The sequence below is a fragment of the Zonotrichia albicollis genome, chromosome 5 (genome assembly GCF_047830755.1).
Source record: "Zonotrichia albicollis isolate bZonAlb1 chromosome 5, bZonAlb1.hap1, whole genome shotgun sequence".
NCBI lineage: Eukaryota > Metazoa > Chordata > Aves > Passeriformes > Passerellidae > Zonotrichia > Zonotrichia albicollis.
Window position 1 is genome coordinate 42,031,522 of NC_133823.1, and position 24,958 is coordinate 42,056,479.

Here is a 24,958-nt window from a genome sequence, read left to right on the forward strand (position 1 = left end):
ACCCTCCTATGAGCAAGAGGAAACTCACATTCAGAAAGCAAGTGGAAGTGGAAGTGGGTGCTGAAGAACAATGATGTGGCATTCTGGAGACCACACCTCAAAGATCTTTCTCAAAGGCCTTTATCTCTAACTTCAGATAATAAGTTCATAAAAGAGGGTCTCCAGCCAGTGATGTGGTAGATATCTGATTAAAAGATCAGCAAGTCTTCACAATTTGGCTTTGTGGGGCTGTATTTCATGTACTACCCACAATCTACTCTCCTAAATCCCTGTGCTCCCTCTCCAGGCCACAGAATTTCAGGTGTGCAACAATTGCAGGTTGTGAAAGCACCCCTAGGCTATGCTCTGGATAGGAATTAAGTCAATTGTTAGCTCCTGGGAATCTTACTCTCTTTTCATATCTAAAACTTTTTAATGCCTTTCCTTTTCCTTCTCCAGAAAGGAGAAAAATCTTGAGGAAAATCCTGACAAGGCTGCTGAACTGCTGGTGCAGTCCATTGCAGTTCCAGGCACAAAAGAACACTACCTCACTTGGAAATTTCTCATCCTTGTTCCAGGCATTAGCTCCTTCAGCTTCACTTCCCAAGAAGACCCATGCTGAGCAGGGAATTCACTGCACTCACAGGGGCACTAAGTACTGAGTTGCTATCCTGATTCTTTATTATGGAACTTTTTCCATTTTGAAGGGAGCTGCCTGTAATTAAGGCCTGCCTAGGTCTTTAACAGAGGCTTTTACTTAATTGTTGACAAAGCTTTTTTTTCACTTTTTATAGTAAACTGTCTTTCTGAATTTCACTTCTCATCTTGAAAATATACCTTCTTTAGTTCACTAAAGTTGTAGGTTCACTTTTCTTCAGCTATGTGCCTCTGAAGGATCCTAATACCAGTGAGAACACCCAAAACACACAACAGAACTTCAGCAGATTTTGAAATGGTTAGCTATTTTAGACTTACCCATAGAGCTTACTTTCCAAGAACATTCAGATTTCTCCTTTGGAAGCATACTGTTGTCACCAGCAGGGAGAAATGAACACGTTCCTCTATTGATCTTACTTGGAGCCCTTAGGTCTCAAGAGAATGACCAGTGGCAGAAACAGCACCTGGCATAAGGAGTAAAAAGATGTGGTTGAAATGCAGTACTACCAAAATCTTCAAAAAGAAAAGCTGTGCAAAATGTTCTTGAGCATGAGTTGACTTTAGGTTGGCACCTCTGTATTTTGACAGGAATTGCAACGACAGCCTGAAGGGAAATGTCTGTTAAGGGCCAGGATGCTGAATGTTATTGCATTCAAAGGGACAGAGAGGGAACTTCTTTACCTTCTCTGGATGTGGTTACACAGCAAGCTGTTTGGCTTCTAGCAGTTTAGCCACTGCCAATCACACTTGTCACATAGCTGTGTTCTAGTTCTGCATCCACAGCAAAGATTTTAGAGCTTGCTAACCACATATCTGCACTTAGACAACATAGACAATTCCCACTAAATCAGACAAATGGATGCTGCTGAGTCACCTGTTTGGAAGTGTGTTTAGTTATATAACCCAAGTTACAAGTACTTCCTCACAGATGAAGATATCTCAGTTTAGATGGCCACAGAGAGGGGACCGTGCATCTGAAATATCCCCACAAGACCAAAAAATACTATGCAGGAACTGTACAAAACCTGTGCTTTTCTGCAGAAGTGTGGAAGCCCAGCAGGATTCCTTGAGTCATCACAAATGGCACTGAAATCTAGACTTAGACCACTGCACTGAACCTTACTGTCTTCATTTGAGTGAATATCTAGATATTCCTGAGTTTAATATGAGATGCATTTAGACTGGAGTTCAGAAAGTAGATCAGATGGCAAAATATAGAGATGTTAGGATTTATGAGTCTTTAAAAAAAAAGTGTTCTTTTTGGTTGATTGATTCAGAGTAAGAATCACAAGACCACACTCTGTTCCCAAATTTGCACTTGCTACTAATGTGAAGTGCCCCTTGAGATTCTTGTGCTGCTTTGATAAATACTTACAATCAGACCAACTAGAAATGTGACTGGCTTTCTTTGGTACTTAATAGACATGAACATAAAATATTTTTGGAAACATGTAATTTGTTGGAGTTGAATACTATTTTGCAGCATTAGTAGTTCTTGTCTTACTTGTATTACTCCACAGTTTGGTTTATATTATATCTATTTGTAGATCATATTTTAATAATAGAAACAAACATTTATCAGAAATTTTCAGTGCTCTTCTCCTAGAGACATGATATTTTCCCTAGTTTCTGTTTGGTATTTTTATAAATGAAATGTTTTTGCTTTGTACATGTGTTTCACTTGCTCATTTAACTGTGTTTTTCTGTTCTACACAGACTCTCAACCCATGCTCATCATCTAAGCATCTGAATCACTCTTCAAGCATATGAGTAGTATAAGAGGTCCAGATCAGTCAGTAATCCCATGATTGTGCCTTGTCTCTTTAGCTCAGCTCTCACATTTCAACTCCTTATCTGAGCCTGGAGATCAGTTTGGTGAACACCTCAGCCCAAAAGGCTCACTACCCCAGGATGCAGGAGCTGAATTCTGCATTATGGCAGAAAGCTAGGTTGTATCACACCTTTTAAACATATCCTCAAGACTCTGAAACCTTTCCATGAGTATTGATGACCTTATTCAGGAGTCTTGAGAAGGGTGATGGAGGAAGATTCATGCTCTGATGGAGGAAGATCATATAAACAAACCTTTCAGAGCTCATGCTGGTGTGCATTCAGGACACACAGCTGTTAAGATCAAAGGATCTCTCAAGGTTGACACAAACTTTACATTCTGTTCTGCACAGGCCTTTCTCAAAAAGGACTGGCTGGCTGGTCCCAGTTCAGGCAGCAGGTATTTCTGAAACTACTGTACACAGAAAAAAGGAAACCTATTTCTGTGTTATACCTCAAGCCCCACAGGTTTATTATTATTACTTTTACTACTGAGAATTTTCATGGCTCTAAAGGAAAAAAATATATATTTCAGAAATGGTTATCTGTATTCTCCTCTGAGGAGGACAGGTAGCAAGTTTTGAAAGACCTTGCCTCAATCAGAGAAAAATTGTTGGTCTGAAACACAAACCACTTGTTAGTCAGCAGCAGGCATGTTCCTCATGTAACATTCTCCACTCTTAGTGATCATTATCATGATAGGAAATCCCTGATTTCCAGAGAGCAGACTGTACATTCCTAGTCCAAGGTTGCCACTAGGACATAGAAAGATAAGGAGAGACAGGGACAAGATTCTCACCTACAGTGAAGCTCTTCTAACCAACACTGTAGCCTATACAATGTGTTCATAAAGGAGGCTACATCTAGCAGGCTGATTCCTGCTGCCAGAAAGGGTGGTCAGTGCATGCCAGGGATGTGCTGCTTCACTGATTGCACTTGTTTCCTCAAAGAAGATTATTTTCTTCTTTATTCAAATGTGATTTGAATAAAGAAGAAAATTAAGTGCAAGGTAACTGTTTTCTATTTTTTCCTGCAAAGAGCAGATGCAGGGTCAGATTTTACCATCACTACTCACATTTAGTAGTGCTTCCCAGTTAAATAAGTTATTTCTGTCTACTAATCCAAAAATGTCTACAGAAATTTAGCAAATCGGCCTAAGAGTAAACATATATTATTGACATATTCTGTATTTGTATGATTAAAGGGAGATACCAAGTTATTCAAGTACCAAATTTACACTTCATCAATGACAGTAGGCTGCATAATTCATCTGATGATCTGGACACAAGTCTCAAGTCTCCCCTGCTGTGTATAATGCTATATATCTGCCCAATTACAAGCCTGAAGAAGTGCTTCAGCTAGTTCAGATAATTAAATTTTAAATCTAATGTTCATATGAATTTTTAACATGCTATGAAAACCCGGGGTTCATAAATCATTTACAGTAACACATGAAGGCATTCTTGGCCATCTCCAACCAACTTGTCCCTCAGATCAACAAAAATCCTTTCAGAACTTTGATCAGCTAACATATGCCTTTTTAAAATATGCCTCTTTATAGATCCTGGAGAGCTGGCTCTGCTCTACAAGAAACATTTCCATAGGCTAACCAGCAAAGGAAGGGGAAGTGGTACATATACACTCATCAGAAAGGACAATCTCAAAAAAGAAAACATACACAAAGGTTAGGCAGCGGAAGTTGTTTTCCTTGGCTATAAGGAGGATATTTCTGCCTGACCTAAAGAAGTGACTTTGCATTATAGTTGATGCGGCGAATTTGGTCTATTCTTTTGTTGGAATATTCATTTGTATCACTTTTGGAAGAAGGGGCATGCAGCTTGGAAGGATTTCAAGGATGTTGTGATGCTGTGAAGGGGAAAAAATAGAAGGGACAAAGCTCAGCTAGAACTTTTTCTGCTGCCAAAAAAACACAACCAAAAATGTTTCTATGGATCAAAAACACAAGGAGGGCTAAGGAGACTCTTCAGCCTTTACTGGATGCAGAGGGAAACATAGTGACAATGGACGGGAAAATGGCTGATGTGCATAATGTCCTCTTTGCTTCAGTAGAACCCGGTGCCCTTGGGGTACCCAGCCCCCAGAGCTAGAAACAGGGAGAGGAAGCACAATGAAATCCCCATAATCCATAATCCAAACGGATTATGGGCCAACAACCTGCTACACCACTTAGACCCACACAAGCTCATGGGGACAGATGGGATCCACCCAAAGGTGCTGAGGGAGCTGGTGGAAGTATTCATCGGGCCACCTTCCATAATTAACCAGCAGTCCTGGCCAACTGAGAGGCCGTATTTTCTGGAATTTAGCAAATGGGACACCCATCTACAAGATGGTTCAGGAGGAGCCAGGGAACTAGAGGCCCATCAGCCTGACCTTGGTACCAGGGAAGGCAATAAAGCAGATCATCTTGACTGGCTGAAAGCTGCCCAGCAGAAAAGGACCTGGGGGTGCTGGTCAGCAGCAGCTGAACATGAGCCAGCGGTGCCCAGGTGGCCAAGCAGGCCAATGGCACCCCAGCCTGTGTCAGCAACAGTGTGGCCAGCAGGAGCAGGGCAGGGATTGTCCCCTGTGCTCAGCACTGGTGAGGCTGCACCTCAAATCCTGCGTTCATTTCTGGGCCCCTCACTGCAAAAAGGACATTGAAGGGCTGGAGCAAATCCAGAGAAGTGCAATGGAGCTGGGGAAAGCTCTGGAGCATAAATCTTATGGTGAGTGGCTGAGGAGGCTGTGGGTGGGCAGGCTGGAGAAAAGGAGATTCAAGGAGCACCTTATCGCTCTCTACAAACACTTGAGAGGTTGTAGCAAGATCAGGGCTGGTCTCTTGTTCCTGGGAACAACTGAAAAGACAAAGACTCAAGTTGCTCCAGCAGAGGTTAAGATTGAATATTAGGAAAAATTTCATCTCTGAAAGACTGGTCAAGCATTCAAACGGGCTGCCCAGGGAACTGATGGAATCACCAGCCCTGGAAATGGCCACAAGATGTGTGGATGTGACACCTGGGATATGGTTTAACCGTAAAGAGGGTAGTGCTGGGTTAATGGTTGGACCCAGTCATGGAGGTCTTTTCCAACCTCAGTGATTCTGTGGTTCTAGAAAAGAAAAGAACAGAAACATGCTGAAATACAACATTCTTTGGTCATTAGTGTTCAAAGGAGTTTAGTCAGAAAGATGACCCCTTACAAAGCAATCTACAGATATCTGAGTAATTTCACTGTAGAGAGCTACATGCACTAAGCATGAAGCATCAGTGACAGAAAGAAAGAAACAAAATATTGGGAATTTTCTCATCTTTCATAAAAATTTTTGAACAGAGAAGCAACCTGTTGTAGCTGCAAATAAAAATCCCTATTTTTAAGATCTGAGACAATAGTTCTCATAACAGCTTCCTCTCCCTTTGGTGGGTTTGTGGGGACAACCTCTTGTTCTACAGCCTCAGGCTCCTTTTTTCAACCTTGCCTTCTACCACAAATGTGTGAGGTTGCATTTTCAGAAATGGCCATTACTCTTGGGACCCAAGTCTTTTGTTTAAGCCTTGTCTGCCTGTTGCTATGTTTTTAAGTCCCTAATGGCTCTGACATAGGTATCTAACCTTCTGTTCAACATCTTGAGCAGAATTGCAATACAGAGGGCTTAATTTACTTATCAAAGAGACCCATCTCATAGTTAGCCCACATTCAGTATCTGAGCTAACTCACTTAAATCCTAGTCTAGGAAACTTTGCACTGAATCTCAGGGAGACTCTAGACCTAGGCACAAGTACTGTGTCAGACAAGAGCATTGAAAGACAACTTTATTGAATCCCTGAATATAAGGCTAAATTTTTGAAATAATAGCATCAGGCTTTTCCACAAAATTCTCGGTAGATAAAGAGACAAATACTTCAGATTTGAAATCTAATTCCTAGGAAAAGGTAGAATTTTTTTCCTAAAACCACAAACCCCATTATCCACATTTTCCAGAAGCCAGCTGAGGACAAGAGCAATGTGCCATCTTCCATGAATGCCATTATCATGTGGTTAAATTTCATCACATGATGAGCTTTGGCAGACACCAAACTGTTAGTGCCATGAGACAGACAAATGTCTGAAAGAGCAGAGCTTTCAATGATGAGCACTGTATCTGTCTCAAGGAAGAAACCCATCTGCATTCCTAGCCAAAATCCCTTTGTAAGGGACACTGCCTTCTGTCTTCACACTTCTCTGCCAGAGTATTGGACAAATTTCCTATCTTGCCTCCTACTTAAGCTGCTTCTTCAAGCTCACATTATCATCTTAGTGAAAAATTAATCATTTTATAATTGATATCAAGCAATTAGAGTTATACATTTCAGTTTCATTTTATTATTTCTGTAAAGTTATCAGAAAGAGTTAACAAGGCTTAAATATTTTAAATAAAATCATAGCCATTAATTATCTGCCTTTTTTATAATAGAAATTATGCATCCAATTTCAATGGAGAATTATCTGAAAGTGTATCTGAGTCACTCTCCAAGATGTTATCAAAGTTAGTAACAGCCTTACTGGGACAGTCCAGGGAATAAGAAATACTAATTATATTGTCTGGCTTTGACTGGCTCCATAGTACTTTACAAAAATAAAAAGCTATTGTATGTAGCCTACTTAAATCTAACACAAGAGAGCCTCGTGAACAGAAATTTAGAAAAATCCTAATGTGGGCTTTGCCATTTGAAAGATCTTGGAGGCTAATTCAAACAAGAACAATCTTTTAAGAATGTCTGTTTGATTGTTTTTTTCAAGCTCTTATGATTGATTTGGCATGCAGGGGAGTAATAGAATTGTAACAACTGTGATGAAGCTTTCTTAAATAGAAACTGACATTTCTGACATATGGGTTTTTTCCTTCTTAATGTTCAATCGATTGGAACATAAAAATGTAATTCACTGCAGAACACATGAAAGTCCTTTTTCTGAGACTAGTCTGGAACTGATGGGCTATTGGGATTTATTTTTCCTTAAACAACAGAAGAAATCATATCTTACACATCATCTGCTATTCAATCCAAAATTTTCTTTGCCCAGTCTCAACTAAAGCAGGCAAAATTCCTAATATGCCTAATTTTCCTTGTTAGCCTACCTGCTACACACACAGCATTTTCCACAGGAGAGAAGTTTTTCTTTTCCACAGCGAGGAAGCTTTTAATTGCAAACCATATGCTATGGTTTGCATGTCAACAATGAGTGGGACAGCCTTTTTCTGACGCCCAAAAACTTCTCAGTAAGAATTGTGACGATTACTAATTTGTGAGCAGCTGCTTCTGAATCTGAGGAAAGGGTCTCAACAGGTTATACTCAAAAACCCCTCTGGAATGGAGACAGAGTAAAGAGGTAAAAAAGGTTATAGAAACAGGAGATAATGAGGAAGCTGTAGCTAACTCATGGGAAAAAATGAACTTTACAGGGAAATATGCCTCAATTTCTAAACCATACCTCGGGTATGAGCTAAATGTTTTTGTTTATGGGAGATAAGGTCCTGCTGGAGTCCTGCTAGTGATGGAGACTACACAGTCACTTCTAAACACACACTAAAGGACCAAATTTACATATTATATTCAATTATTACATGAAAATAGGAAACGTTTTTTCATAGGAAAAAAAGAAAGATGTCAGTAGTCTGTATCATCAAGTGGTCTGTATCATAAAGTTCTTGATAATATTCCAAATGTTTTTTACAATATTTCATCCAGTCCTCTGTGCCATATTTTTTATTAAAAAATCCTGGGGTTCTCCCTCATTGGACATTGTCTGGGAATTACTAATGGGTTCATACAGAAGTTTTTTATAACATACCCTAGGGATTTATTGAAAGTCCTGAAAAAAACTTTGGCAGTGCTCAAGCAGCAAGGCAAATATGTCATAGCTATACACCACAGAGCCTCACTGCTCATCTGGTACTTTCTCCAGAATACACAGGCAAATCACTGACAATTGTGTCTGAAGGCTATCTAATGCCAGTAAGTATCAGTGGGTAAAGGAAAAGAGCTCCCACACAACGTCTACACAGAAGCCAACTTGGCTTTCTCAGACAATATACTGTGCTTAAAAAGAACAAACATATTTATTCTAAAATATTTTAGTCACAAATAAACCTCTACCTTCCATCCTCATCCACAACCAATATAACCAGAAACCTCTCCCTCATTTGCTGTAGAATTCTTGTCTCCTTAAGAATCTTTTACTTTTTAGTCACGTAGGGGGCTGCCAGGGTGGCTTCAGGAGTTCAGGACATAGAGACAGATATGCATGAGTATCACTCAAGTTCAGATATGTCACAGAGTCACCTGGAGATCGTAGGTTTTTGTTTCCCAGAACACTAACTGGGGCCACAGTGTTGCCTCAAGCCTGTTCCAAGCATTAACACATCACTGTTAAGCTAAAAAACGAAAAATCGTCTCCTTTCCCTCAAGGAAACTTTGTTCTTGTCCCTCTCTGAGCTCCAGGTTTGTCACTAGTGAATGCTCTGTTGGGAGGTCTACAAGGGCCGGCCCTGAACTCCAGCTAACACTCCAAGCTGAAGCCTGGCTGGGCTTATTCAGACATCTGTGTCCCTGTGCTGCACCTCCCAGCATGCCTGACTTTGAGAAGGTGTTTGACCAGCAAGAAGCCAGCTAGCATCCAGCTGGGCTCACTGTCCAGGCTCTGCTCCAGCTCAGAGCATCTGTCTGCTCCAGATGAGCTGTCCCTCAGAGACAACAGCTGTACTCCCACAACTGCCATCTCAACCAGAGTGCCTGCACAGACACTGCAAGCCAAGCTAGCAGTGAATAACAGAGACAACTGCAACACAGCATTTCATCTCAACTCCCTGTTGTCATCTCAACTACCTATTGTCACATGTTTCTGACATATACATCTCTGTAAAGAACTGGCCTGAGGCTACATTGCAGGATTTAAGTCCCATTTCTGGTTGTGTCTATGATCACTATACAGAAATAATAGAGTCTCATGGCTTTTCTCAAATATGTGTACGTCACAAAATGCCTGTTTCCTCCCACAGATCTAAGAGCAACTTCCCAGTCAAAGTGAGGGAATACATAAATAGAAATTAAATGTTGTATTGGGCTTCAGAACATCTTCACTGAAGGAGTGGGCAGGAGGCAGCAGATTCCTTCCTACTGCTTCTCCAAGATGTCACACTACACTCCTGATTAATGTACTGCAGTCCTGCAAGAGGGGCACAAGGCCACATGTAATCACCAGAAGAAAATATGATATTCCAACATCAAAACACATCAGGAAATATTTTGCTGAGTTTTGTATTTGAAAGAATTAAGGAGCTGTAGAATTAAGCTTTGAAAGCCTAGATTTATGCTTTGCTCCTCTTCAACCACCCTGAAGTCATAGCTACCAACACCAGAGAAACAACTGTCAAATTTATAGGACTAAAAAGTTTCAGAGTCATGAACCTAGCTCTGTAACTGCTGAGTGACAGTCACTGTTCAAGGAAAGCTGCTTATGTGCATGAAGATTTTCATACGGGTACATTTTGCAGAATCCAAGGTTTTGAGGCATCCTAGTCAATAAGCATGATAAAATCCTTTTAAGCAGCTGTGTGAATGGATGCTAACATGAGTGGAAGACAATTCCTCCATGACTCATCTTCAGCCTTCTGCAAAACAGAAATGCAATTACAAGAAGATAGTGAAAATGAGTAATTAGACCTTGAGCTGCAGGTGATGCGCACTGAGAAACATTTGGATATCTTTCTAGAGGATGCATCATGATCACTGCTACCTTGCTGAGGAAAAAGGCGATTCTTGCAAAAGAATTATAACTACAACAACCTTAGAGTTAATGTTCCTCACATTACTGTGATGCTCCCACATGAGTTTTGAAAATATCCAGCATTCAACTCAGTTTTAGAAATTTCCCTTTAGATGGCAATCTATAAGAGATTTCAAGGGAAGAGAGGGTTTTTGAAGTCTGTAATTACAGACATGAAACACATTTTGCCACACAGCCCTTCTTTAGCTGTGTTGCTTAATTTCAAGGCTCAGTGCTGCTATTATCAACTAAACTGCATACTCTATCCATAATAAAACCAAATAGATTCTTCTGGAATGGAGATACTTAAGCACATTAAAATTATTTAGAGTCTTTGCTCTTGTTATACCAACATGGCTCCCTTAGGCACCCAAGTAATGAGAAGAAATAAGGCCTAAAGTCTGATACTCCTGTGAGTTAATCCTGCTTACACAGCACCTGTGCCCTACCCATCCCACAGCAAACCTGAGAAAACTGCACTGAGAGCAGTGGGACAGATATATGTGTGTGTGTTTGTGTGGCTGACAGGCATTTGCCTTTGTCATAATACTTAACAATACAATGTACAATTGACAAATACGTTTTATGATGTAGATAAATAAGTGCTGCTGTTTCTGACCTGCTGCCCAGAGTCCTATGACAAAAAAAGAATTTTCTAAAGATCTATCCACTGCTCACTGTTTGTGATATACTGCAGCTGGCAGCACATTGTCTTCAGTTCTCCTACAAAACTTAGTCACTTTTTTTTAAGGTAAATAAGGATCTTCAATAGTTATCATAACTCCTTGAAACGCTCATGGCTTCTCTGTTTTTATTTTTTATACATTAAAATTGTGGTGATATCCCTAAATACAAAAATCAAGTAGAACCCAGAGTAAAGTACAATTTTTTTCTTAAAGCTTAAAGAATGAGTTCATTTTCAATAGACTTCCAAGGAGACATCAGAGAAATTTAATGGAAAAATATTTCCAAATGCTGCAACCATTAACAGAAAATTCTAATATAAATCAAGGGATTTATTAGCTCTTTGGCTAATAAATAATAGCTCATTGCTATTGGAGCTCCTTGGCTATCATTAAACTAATGGTTCCATGATCAGGCTGGAATTTGGGGATCAGGAATTTCCCTACACTCTACACTTGTCAGGCTTACAAAACTTTTCTGTATCAGCTTACATTTGGATCAAAGTACTCTCAGGTTGTACAAGTCTTACACTGGGGTCAGCAATATTTCTAAATGTGTCTTGAATAACAACACTGGATATTGTATCAAATTTAAATAAGAACTGCAAATTTTCTCTTAAGCTTGGAAGCTTAGCATTGTCTGGCAAAAGCAAACTGCTTCTTCAGTGCACATGTTCAGCCCTGCATGAGGCAAAATAAACAGCCTTCTGTGGAAGGCAAAAACAAGCTGATTTGTCTCTTAAATTCTCTACTTGCACTGTGAAAAGAACACATTCTTTTACTTGGATACACAATGATTAGTACAAGATTGAATATCAGCAGGAGAGATCTCTTTAAATACATTAATATGAAAACAAAATTATTCATTACTTTTATTGCTACCTAAAACAATAGCCATCCTAATATAATAACAGGTCATTATATATTATCTACCATCCTCTTGTTTAATATGCAATTTTTATGCTAGGCAGATGTAAAAAATAAGCAATGATAATTAATATTATTTTATTCTAGCTGAGGAAGCCTTGATTCACTGTTTAAAAGCATTGTAGCTATTTTCTTCTGAAAGGCCAAGATCCAAGTAGCTCTTTATTAATTTAAATATATTGGATAATACTTGGATAAAATAATGTCAAGTGGAAATTTAAATCCAGATGAGTCAAAGGAGTGAAATTTAGCAGATCATAATGAAATTATCTTTTCTATAAGGATTTGTTACTGTTCTAGTGGCAACTTCATCTTATCAAAAATTACCATTCCCATTGCAAAACTACTCTCATACTCCACAGTACATTACTCAGGAATTACAAATAAACTTCTGTCAAATATTCGTTTCTCTAGATTTTCTGATTTTCATTAGCATTTTACACCTTTACAGGAAATGACCAATTTCTTCTCTTTTTTGCAAATTATCATTCAATATTAGAGTGGAGGAGAGAATTTTCCTCTTATGGCTACCAGCACCCACAACTTCTTTTATATTCTGGGCTTGTTCTTCCATCTAATTTCCATGGCAGTATTTTGGTGTTACATTCCTAGGGAAAATCTTCCTTTTAAATATTTCATTTTCAGTAATTAATGAATTATATCCTGCCTCTATTGAAGTAAAATGTAAACTTCTTTCAATTTTAAAGGCAACAGATTTTAGCCCAACATAGAGGACATGGCATGTAATTCCTCTCCAGTATAAGTAGAGAACAGAAACATAATCTCCAATAATAACTCGCGAACACTTGGACTCAAAGTGAGTTTGGTCTCATTCATCTGCTTATAAATATGAATTTATCATTTTGAATATTAAACTAAAATAAATAATAGCAGTTCTGAATGTTCAAACTTTTTTTGTTGTTCTACAGTAGTCTCTAAGAAGTGAATGAGAAAAAGAGAGAGAAGGAGCTAATAATTACTATGGATATAACACCCAATAGGGAAGGGAAGGTCAAATAAATCCAGCATTTAGATGCTTGAAAATACCTTGAAAAGGAAGATGGAATTATGCCCTATTAGGTTTATTTAACATTATGAAAATGTTCTAAAATGTACTAAAAATTTCAGGGAAAGTCATCTTTGATATTACACTGACAAACATGAACCATATGGTCCATAAGAACTGTAACATTTGGAAAAATAATGAAGACACAATGTGGAAAGGAAGGAGGTGAAAAATGGAGTGGAGGAGGTTTAGTTAACACCCATTTAAGACCAGAACATCATGAGTATTTTGTTACAGTACTACAGGGCCTGGGCTTTCATTCAAGTGTGAGAGTTGATGATAGCTGAGCCAGCCAAGAGACTGCACTGGCAACCTGGGATTGGACTGTTTCAGAAAAAGCACATTTTGTAGCACCACTTACCATGTGATTTCCCTTTCTCAAGTTAAAAGCCTCCATGCAAACAAGGACAAGCTCAATTTCAAAACAAAATCTTTGCAAGCTGCTCTGAAGTCCACCATCCACTGTTGCTCTAATATGAGAGTTTCATGTAAGCTTAGCCATTTCTGTCAGCTCTCCTAGGTTCTCTCTTCATCTTCAGGTAGAACAAGGACAATAGGTGCTTGTGTATCCAATACTGATTTGTCCCTAGGTTTCACAGTGGGGAGACTTCACAGTTGAAATTAAGGAAACTGGTCTTAGTTTGATAGGAAATGTAAAGGGTATTAGACTCTATTCATCCTAAAAAACTTGTGGGTTTACAACTCTTGTGTAAGTGGTCACACAACACGTATGTTCATAACCAAAACAACATCCAAGTAATGCTTGTGAGCAGGCCCTGAAACATCTGACACAGCAACACTCAGGTTGGGTGCCTGAGGTAAAATAATTCATCTGTCTGGACCCAAAACCAGTTATGCACACACGACAAAGAAATGCTGGAGAGTCCTCACGTTGCCTTTCCTGTAGGCTGTATTCCACCTTCATAACTGGATCTCACACCCACCCCACCGCCCAGTACATTCAGGAGGTCATTCAGGACAGTCCTATGTCCTGTTTCATCCAGCAGAGCAAGGAGCATCACTGCACCACCTCACTGCTATCTATCAAACTCCATCTCTTCTATCAAAGCCATCAATTTAGCTGCTGTGGCAATCTTTGCCTGGAACTGGTAATTTCTAGGCTAAAAACCTTATCTGGAATAAGGCATTGTAATAACAAGAGCAATAAATTTATTATTTTTCATGTAGGAATAGCCACCGTGATTACACTAGTTCAAAAAGCAGAAGTTGAAAACTCTCAAGTCTATTACAAATAGAAATTTAATGTTTTCTTATTTATTTAAATGTGTCTGAAACACAAGATATACCTTAGAACAGAAGATTAAAAAACTACATTGTAATTAATGTTGAAAATTGCCACATTATTTGAGAAAATTTCAACAATCTTAAGAATGAAAATGTAATTACTAGATTCACACTTCAAGACTTTGAAGTTAAAATAGGTATTTTAGACTATACACTAAATATAGATACAACTGTACTTTCCTATTTTTAATAGAAGATATTATCTCACTATGAATTTGGTGGCCTCCTTTAGTTCAGCATTCTGTCAGATAGCTTTCAAGCTTTCTGGATGTGTGAACCATTATAAGTTTTCAACTGAAGCTCAAACACCTTTAAAATATTTTACGTTGCAGTGTACAGAGACCACAAGTAATCTGATCACACCCCTCTAGACACCACAGGCTAAGCCATTTTATCTACATCTCTAACAAGCCCTATTACTTCTCTACTAAGCCCTGTTATGTGTGTTACACAAAATATCATACTTCATAAAGCACCCCCTTCATTGCAAGTTAATCACCCACACTGATAAAGATCTGATTCTACATCTGATTGCAGGTTTGTTTGGTTTTTATTCCCAAATGCTGGGGTTTGTGGTGCAATTTTTTTACACTGAAAGAGAGCATTACTACCTGATGATATTTTCCTGGAATTTTTGTACCATAATCAAGTCACCTCTCAGTTATTTTATAATCTTTAATTATGCAATTATAAGACATTTTCTGTAATGTTCAAATAACTGTTGCAGCTCTTCTCTGACGCCTCACTATTTTTTCTCTGCAAATACTGTAATTCCACTGTCAGTTTACAATCATTTTAGCAGTCAGATTTTATTGACTTAACTTACTTGAACTTTCTCAGGTACTGCATGAGTCACTGATTGCAAAACTCTCCTGAACTATGTCAAGACTGTTCAATGTCAGAGCTCACTATGTGCTGACCATTGCAATCCATTTGCCTATTTACCCATTCTTCCAAATCAGATTTTCAGTTCAGACCAATCCCTACAATTATGAATCCCATCTCCACCCAGAAAAGTTCAAACCACTTCATGAGTGATTTCTGTCTCAAAAATTCATTTTCCATGATTTCTCCATAACTCTGACAACCTTGAGCTTGAATAGATGAAGATTTAGTTTTGCAGCTAGACTGAAGAGAAATGCTTCTGTATAGCTATAGTTGGCGCCACCATCAGACATTCAGCTTCTTGTGTCTCTTATGTTGCTCTGCTGCTATTTCCACTCTGAGGTGTCAGTGTGGTTTTGTGTATAGACTTTTACAGCATCAGTAAATGTTTAGTGTCCCAAAACCCTTTGGCTGCCATGTCCCATATGGAGAAATTAACGCCACACATTAATTGTAGACTTGTTTTGAATTTGTCCCTGTAACATTTCATTGGTCTCCCTTGTATTTTAAGACCATGAAAAGGAGTTTTGGCAGTCTGTCATTTGACATATGTACCAGCATAGTTAGCAGATGGCTTAACCTAGATGAGCCTGCTGCAGCATTATTTTTATGTTGATTACCTAACAGCACCCTAAGATTTCACTGTTCAGGATTTTGTTCTGCCAGCAACAGACAATGCAGCAGCATTTTGTTTATTGTCAGTAAGGTACAGAGGTAAATCCTTTTAAAAGGCAATCTTCTGGCTATAGAGCATTAGATTTTAGTCTGATCTAGAATGTTGGCATTACTTGCTTGGAGGGCATTACCTTCCAAAATTAACTTATTGTCTCCTGGCAACCAAAGTGCTCTTGTTAGAATGCCAAAAAGCGTTCTGCAGTGACCCAGCAAAGGAGGTGACACTAATTTTCTTTATTTCCATCTTGAACTAAGGCCAGTGGATATACTGTAACTACGTCTTCATTTTTTTTTCTCCTTGCAAAGGAAATTGCTAAAAATGTTACACAGTTTCTACTGTATTGTAACACAGAGGAAGATCTCTTCCTCTGGCTCTGAGTCAAATGATATAATGTGTCTAATTGTATATACTCCTAAATGCACTAATCTTGCCAACACCTGCTACAAGGCAGGATGAGCCTTGCTGTTATCCCACTTCCTTCAAACTCCATTCAGTGTACGTCCAAGTTTTCTCTATTCAGTACCCATAGATATTGTCATCACCCTACTGACCAGAACCTCCAATACATCGGTAACAAAGCACATTCAATGTGCAGGAGACCTAGAAGGCCAGACAAAACTGATGGTGATGGCAGGCAAATGATCCCAGGAGACAAGGAGAAGGGCAGAAAGTAGAAATCACCCTCACTGATTCTCTTGACAATGTTTTGGAATGTGTCTTGATTTTTAGTTGGCCATTTTTAATAACTGTGTTGTGTTCTCTGAACCAGAAACAGCTGCAGTATTAAATAGGCAAATGCTGTTGAAGCCTTTCTGATGCTCTATAAAGTCTTAGAGTACAAATCAAACTGATGAACATGTCAGTAGCATTTCCTTATAATTTAATTTCATTGCCAAGAATAAGACTTGCGGCTTTTTAATAATCTCACAGTCCTGCATCTTGAATATGCTGTTCTTCTGCTGTCAGAAAGAGGCGAATTGAAATTTTTCTTTTCTGCAACAAAAACTTAAAACATTGGTACACTCACACACATGCACAAAATGCACAAAACTGTAAGAAGGTAATATATGGACAAAAGCCTGAACTGAGCAAGCAGTTACCCAGTTTTCTGAGATCAGCTTGTTGAGCTCGTACCCAAAGGCTATGCCATAGATCACAAGGTGCTACAGATCAGAATAAATTTTCAGTATCAATATTAAACTCCTCTCTGTTTATCTCTCATGTATAAAAATAGCTGTAGCTTCCAGGGCTGACTTAATAGCTCTGTCAAAGGACCGTTCACACTTTCCAACAATCCTATTAATATAGAAGACATTAAGTTCTATTGCTAAGTAACTGGATGTACATCAGCTGAGTGCTAGAGAAGATAAACATCAAAATACATATCAGAGTGTGATAGAACTAAGTACATTACTTAACAAGTATTTTCCATAGAAGAAAATCTACTAAAAGGCACAGGATATTTTGTATAATTTTTCACAAGTTCACTATCAAAATCCAATCTCTACTGCTGAACTTCCTTTTCCTTTTCAGTAAACAAATGAACGGACAAAACACATGCACATCCTGAGGATCTTTGAAAGAAAAATTCTTTTTAGGGTGTCTACATAGTGACTATAAACTTTAGCATATCCAAAAATACTAGTTTGCAATGTAAGCAGGAAATTGTAGTCTTTCTAACCTTGATGAATTTCTTGGGAATCCAATTTTGAGCACTAACAACAGCTTCAAGGATCATTTTCAAGGATCAGTTTGCACACAGAAAATTTGAAGCTTTAATATTATATTTCCTTTAACAAGAGTTGTCAAGAACAATTGAGGTACAGACATGTTACTTGCTACTTGGGTAGTACATCATATGAGGATCACCCAAATTCCAAGTAAGACACTCTCCATATTACACAAAGACATTATTCAGATCTGAGTGAGGCTGCACATCCACAGAGGCAGGGTCACAAACATGCACATTGTATTCTAATTGTAGGGCTATGAGCAGGAGGAAGCAGTCAGCTGTTAGGGTAGCTAACAGCTACCCTAATTTTGGTGAGATGCCAAAATGGCCTTTTCCTATCCCTTGTGAGGGCTCACCAACCACACCATGCTGACCTAGAATAGTCCATAAAAATTACTGAGAGAGCCACTGCTGAGTACAGTTTAAAATACAACTTACTTCTTGATGCATTGCTCACATGACTATGCTGCAAGAGGTATTTTCTGCTATGCTGCCATCTGAGGCTGCCTTCCTCCCCCAGCACCCCAGCCAGCATGCCAGGGAGCACTGCCACCACGCAGTATGGGGGTGCAGTGGAACACCTGAGCAGCAGGCAGGACAGAATGTGCTCACTCACAGGGAGACACCTCTGAGCCCAGCCAGGCAGGAGCTCAGCAGCCGTGCCTGTGTTCCAGTGGCACAACACAAGGTGAGCCTGCACTCAGACACTGCCTGAGGACCTGCAAAACACGGCACAGACACAGAATGTGCTTCATCTCCATAACAGTCTTCCCTCTAAGGCAGCCACTAAGTTAGATGACCTCTTAAATAACTGCTTGTCTTTCCTATGTGTCGTGTTCAATTCTGTATGCAAAACTGCCCTTCTGGAACAGATCAATGCAAATCTCTGGAAAGCCACATGAAGCCTTTAAAAAGACAAGCTATTCTAATATTTTATTAGTAGTTCAAAGGGAATCTGGAGAGATGAACACCACAGCCATCCCTTACCTGCAGTTGTCAAGGTAACAGCTGCTCTAGGATTAATGCTCAAAAGATAGTTTGTCTTTCATCACAAACACCACAAACATTACATGTATTTATCAGCTGGCTGCTCACCAGGCTTTTCTTTACTGCTGCTCTTCCCAGGACACTTATTCTATTAGCTTTTCAAGAGCAATAGCCCCAAGTCAGGAGGAATTTTTTAAATTGCATATTTATACATTATTTATTTACTTTTCAGCAGGCATATGACTATTGCCAACTCACCTCTCAATTACCTCATCCACAGTGGTTCATTTGTCTTCCAAGACAAATAATATTAGCTCTCTAATTTAATTCTGTGAAAATACATTGCTTATCTTTATCTTGAGAAACTTTAATTAACTACTCCTGTATTTCCAAAACAACTACTTCTTTCATTTTTTTTTCCTATATTGTACTGACCTAAAGGAGGGCATTAGGTCTTCTCTTAAAGCAGGACAGATTTCCCCCAAGAAAGAATTTCTCTCACTAAGAAATTTTACTTGCTCTTAGCATTTTCCAAACGTCTTGCAGGGCATAATCCTAAAGACTGAACAGAGATTTAGAGGAAATGGCCTTGTAAACAATGTAATATTTATACAATTTCTGTATAAATATTTAAAGGACACCTCTGGTTCACAGATTTGGTGTGCATAATAGAAAATCATTCCTCAGACATATTGGCAGTTGGTGTGAACTCTGCTGATAAAAAAAAAAAAAAAGCAGCCTCTAGGAATTCCAGTTCATTTGTTATAGACATCCAAAAGCTTAGTACTTTTCTTTTCTTTATTTCTCTCCTGTAAGGATCCTCTTAATCTTGAACAGGAATGTTATTTTGTGCCTTAAAAATTGACAGTGCTATTCAATGATGAAATCCAGCAGCCTTATGACCTTGCTTCTTGTTACACTGCCTCAAAACAACTCATTAGACCTGCACTATATACAATAGCATCCAATATCAGTCCCAGAGTAAGGGAACACCATCATTTTTTTTTTTCTAAGAATTCAGACAGGAGAAACAAATTACTTCTGTAAGCCAGAACAAGAGGTGCTAAAGGAGTATTCTTGACAAGAAAATTCCAATCATGGGAAGTATCAAGTTAGGACATGTGGCATTTTTTTCCTCATCTAGGAGAGTTTCACAAAGTAATTGCTCCATTCAACACCCAATTGAGAAAAGTAAATGTTGAGGAGATTCTAGCATTAAGCCTTGCTGTCATTGCACTTGGACCATACTGTGTAAGCTGAAATCTTGCATTCACCTGGCAGTTACTGGCCCTCTATTTCAGAGTTTAAAAAATATACGACTAATGTCAGGGTTCCAGTTTAAAAATTTCCACTGAATGTTTGACAATATCTCATGTAAACCCATTACATAATCACAGCAAAGACGGACTTTTACTCATATACTTTATATACAAATCAGTGCTCTCAACATTTTTTTCTGTTTTCCTTCTCTTTACTCAAGAAAACAAAAGCTGAACCTGGAAGAATACTCTTTTTTTTTAATCCAATTGCTCAATGAGCTCTGATAGTTGGACGGAACTCATTTCACTTTCCTGCTATTCAGGCTTCACAACTGACAGGACTTCATGTAAAAGAAGGCAAGTTACAATGTCCCTAATATGCACAAAATTAATCTCTTTTATAATGTATTTTATTAATGTGGTATCTGAAACATGAACTTGAAAGGATGATACTTATTTGTGAGAATACAAATGCCTTTTTTGTAAAACAATATTGAGTAAGCCTTAGTGACATACTGACACATTTTTGAACATCATGTCAGATTCTTATGAATTATATCTGAGGATATCATACCTCTAATGCTCATAGCTATTTGTATAACTAATTATCTCCTCTTTTGATTTGACCTTAAAGAAGAAAAATTGAGGAAGCTGGATGAATTTCAGACTGTGAGAGAAAAGGCAGAAAACATTTTAGGGTGTCATAAAGGTAAACCTGCTTGGGAAGCCAACTTTCATAGCCTTGTTCACCATTCTGTGGTAACTCTTCCATGCAGACTACCTTGGAGTACACAAACAAGAGGATACCTCATGCAATGGCATTTTTAATGACTTGTTCTCTGAGTTAACACTTTCAGTTATTTACTCTCAGGGTTAATATTGCCCCAACAGGAACTCAGCCTGTGAATACAACATCCAAGCTAGCCTGATGTGCTATGTGCAAGCTTGTATTTCTGGGTACTGATTTTAGCAAGAAACAAATCATTTGCTACCTTGTAAATCATTATAAGAGCACTTTCCATTTTCAAGACAGCCTTCATTGTTAAGCAGATATTCAGATACTGCAGTTATGAGTTTTGCATAAACCTCTAGCTAAATAATATTTCATTTCTTTTATGCTAGCTTATCATGAAGAAAATATTCTTCTTCAATTCCTTTATTAGTAATAACATCCCTATGCTTCCAGCTGTTTTATCTGGAGCACTGGGGAGAAAAAAGGAGCCAATTCCTCCTCATCAAATTTACATGACTTCTGAATATGCCTCTGGGTGACACATTAAACAGGACAAGGACAAGATATATGGTATCATTCTTCACAGAACATTCCTCATTAAGTAAGTTGAATATATCAAGTACTCAGATGAGCTACATTGCACAAGACAGTGCCCTTTAAAAATAGAAAATAGGTTCCTAGCCATAAATTCAGCCTTCATCATATTAGCTTGAGGTCTCTGAACAGGGCTAAATCTGGAAGTTTCTTCCTGTGTGCTACTACTGCTCTAACTTGAACGAGCCACAGTTATCACAGAAAAGCAGTTATGATGACAGAGGGCACAGTCACAAATTATTGAGAGCAAAAGAGGGAGTAGAGAGATGAATTCAGGGCTGCAAAATCACATATTGCCACATCTCCTGGAAGCTGAGCTTTCTCATAAATCCCAGCTTGTCTGTAGTGCCAGATATTTACGTTGTGCTCCTCAAGTAATTACATATTTTCCTTACAGGGAAAAAAAAAAAAGTCAGGGGTGGGGTAAAAGAAATTATTGCTTTAAAAAATAATCATGATATTAGCTACCAAAAAAGAGATCTCAAGTGAATTCTCCCAACAAGGTATGATTCCTGGATTCCTGGGCAGGTGGTACTTCAAAGGGGACTTAAGAGAAGAGATGTGAGTAAAGAGTAAAACCAGGAAAGGAAGAAAGGAGGAAAACTCTTCTAAGGATCAAAGATAGCATACCAAGAGGTAAAAAAAAAACAAGATCACTAAAAAAAGTAGATAGAATAAGCCCACTAACTATGAAGAAATTCAGTCCTATGTGATTACCTTGATTAGAGTAGGGATGATGTGTCCATCATAGAGCATCTGAGTTCCAGGATATTCCCAGCCTGGCAACAGGTTCTTCAGTTTAAGTCCCTGCACATCTGTAACCTCACTGTGTCCACTCTATGGGGACATTAAGTGAGGTAAATCAACATGAAAAATTACCTGCCTGGAAAAATGATAAAGAAGGCTGCTGGAAGATTTGCAAATTTTTAGATAACGTGAGCATGCTTTAACCTGAGCTAACAATGTGCTTGGTGTAGCCCAGCTGGAGACTTTTAAACAATACTGAGAGCATTTTCATGTAGAGAAGAACTTACAGAAGGGACACAGCTACAGAATCAACAGCTTGTGACAGCAAGGACACAAAATGCCATATGCATATACAACAGTATTTGATTAACTGTTATTTATAGACAATCATTTTACCATTATTGCTTATTGTTATCATTACCTTTGAATTAATTTATATTTGCTTCCTTTGTCTAATCTTTATGTCCACTGATTGTCCATCCTAAATTGAATTTCCCATCACAGTGCCTATGATTTTAGATATTTCCTGTAACTAAAGAAGAAACAGAGCACCTGGGATGAAACTCTAACAACCCTACATTTGACTGCTCCTTTTGCAGGAAGAACAACATTTTGCCTTTGCCTGAATGACAGTTCCTAAACCTTAAAGAGCAGAGAGTGATTCTATATATCAGGAATTATGTGAATCCCCTAAAGGATTCTGTGCTTGGAGTTTGCAGGTCACTGGTGATGGAAAGGATAAACAAAAGTGACATTAGACACCCACACATTTCTGCCAAGTTACTACCCAGTATGTGATCAGAAGATTCAGACTGCAAACTAGTAATTTGATGTTATTAAAATCCTAACCCACTAAAGCAAAGTGAATTTTATAAGCTTAATAATATCTTCCTCCTGCCATTTTGAACTCCATAGTAATAGCAGCCTCTCATGTGATACATGAACATTAGCTGGCATTAATGGCCTTTGAAATGTCCTTGCTGATACTGCTAACAGTCTTGCAGGCTATTGTTCCCTAATAGCTTAGATTACCAGAGAAGCCAAAGGCTCCAATTAAGATCAAGAGCCCTTTTGTTCTAGACACTGAGCAAACATATCCTGTTCTGAAGAATGTATAAGCTGAAAAATGAGAGATGCTCAATGAGGGTTGAAACAGGAAGGTATAATGCAATGTTTACAAATCATTGCTGGTATGTTAAAAGGTGGTAAAATATTAATATCTGCTCCTTTAGCTGCCATCATTCATTAAAGCAGAAACATCTGAAAACCAAACTTGTTTCTTGTCCTATGTAATACTGGTTCATTTGGTTTTCTTCAATTTGATTGAAAAATATAAACAGCTTAATCTCATTTTTGCTTTGGCATAATGCTATTCTGTCTAAAGCATGAGAGCAGAAAAATTACTTTCTTTAAATATTTTCATCAAAAATAAAGGGCCCTCTGGGAAGATGTTTATATACATAAAAGTGCAATGAACCTGTACTGACTATTTTGTGACAATGGTGAAAGGTAAGACATGTTTTGCTGAAAAAAATACTTTGCTGAATCGGGATCTTAATTGTATTATGCTAATAAATTAACTAATTAATCCACAAATGCCAGCTAGTTCCATATACTTTTTTCTTTCCATTAGTGCAAACTTAAGGAGGTCCCAGATTGTCCAAATCACGATACCAGACAGTGAATTACATTTATTACACTGCCAGTTATCTCAGACATCTGCAATTCCCCACACTGTGTGCAGTGTGTGCCAGTGCTGATGAAAAGGAAGGACATGTGTGGAGGAAGAAGCAAAGGAATCATTAAATGTCTGGGACTGCTAATGAGACTAACAAAAAGCAGAGTTTATGTAGGCAGCACACTTCTCTAAAACCATTTGCTTTGGATCCAACCTTTGCTAAGAGCATTAGAAGTAATTGTCACCCAATAGCTCTTTTGTAATTCAGATACTGAAAGGCACAGAGTTCAGGTGAGCTATTTGCAAAGTGCAGGGATCCCAATCATGCAGAATGCTGCCACACTGGTCTAACTGCCTGTGGTGCTTTGACCCTGGCTGGATGCCAGGTGCCCACCAAAACTGCTCTGTCTATTCCATCCTTAGCTGGACAGGGGAGAAAAAATGTAATCAAAGGCTTGTGCCTTGACATAAGGAAAGGGAGAGATCACTCATCAGTTACCACTATGGATCAGAAACCCTCCACTTGGGGAAATTACTTGAATTTATTACCCATCCAAATCAGAGATGCACAATGAAAGGTAAAACAAAAGCTGGGAAAAAAACAACTCTTCACTCCCAATTCTCTACCTCCTCCCTCTCAGCTGCACAGGGAGATGGGGAATGGGGTGATGGTCAGTTCATCACGTTTCTGCCACTGCTTCCTCCTCCCCAGAGGATTCCTGCCCCTGCTCCAGTGTGGGGTCCTTCCTGGGGGAGGCAATCCTCCATGAACTTCTCCAGTGTGAGCCCTTCCCCTGGCCTTCACAAACTGCTCCAGCATGGTTCCTTCTCACAGGGTACAACACTTCAGAAAGGCATGGGGCTCCTCCACGGGCTGTGGGTGAATCTCTGCACCCTGTGGCTCTCCATGAGCTGCAGGGGCACAGCTGCTTCACCATGGCCTTCAGCACAGGCTGCAAGGGCATCACAGCTCTGGCATCTGGAGCAGATCCTTCACCTCCTTCAATGATCTTGGTTCTGCAGGACTTATCTCACTCTTCTCTGGCCACAATAATATTTTTCCCTCCTTAAATATGTTATCCCAGGGCCATCACTGCCATCACTGGTGGGCTCAGCCTTGGCCAGTGGGGGATCCATCCTGGAGCCCACTGGCATTGGCTCTGCCAACATGGGGAAGCTTCCAGCAGCTTCTCACAAAAGCCACCCCTGTAGCCCTGCCCTGCCACCAAAACCTGGCCATGCAAACCCAATACCCTGACCCTTTTGGATCATCTCTGAAAAGAAATAGGACAAGCAGCAGAAATGTGTTTTAATGTCTATCTTTTATCTGACTGATACAAGAAAGCTAAGACATGAAAAATGTGAAAATTTTAATGGGATTCTAGCTTGTGGATCTATCATTCCTTGGGTCATTTCA

The 24,958-nt window shown here is 38.9% G+C and overlaps 1 protein-coding gene across 1 annotated transcript in view; it reads right to left on the minus strand.

Moving 5' to 3' along the window:
* The window catches only part of TRMT9B (tRNA methyltransferase 9B (putative)), a 105,845-nt gene that overhangs the window by 26,282 nt on the left and 54,605 nt on the right, over positions 1-24,958 (minus strand). The window contains exon 2 of the mRNA XM_005483894.4: positions 955-1,100. Coding sequence (XP_005483951.2) covers positions 955-980 — 26 coding nt within the window. The 5' untranslated portion in view covers positions 981-1,100. The remainder of the gene's footprint in view (positions 1-954; positions 1,101-24,958) is intronic.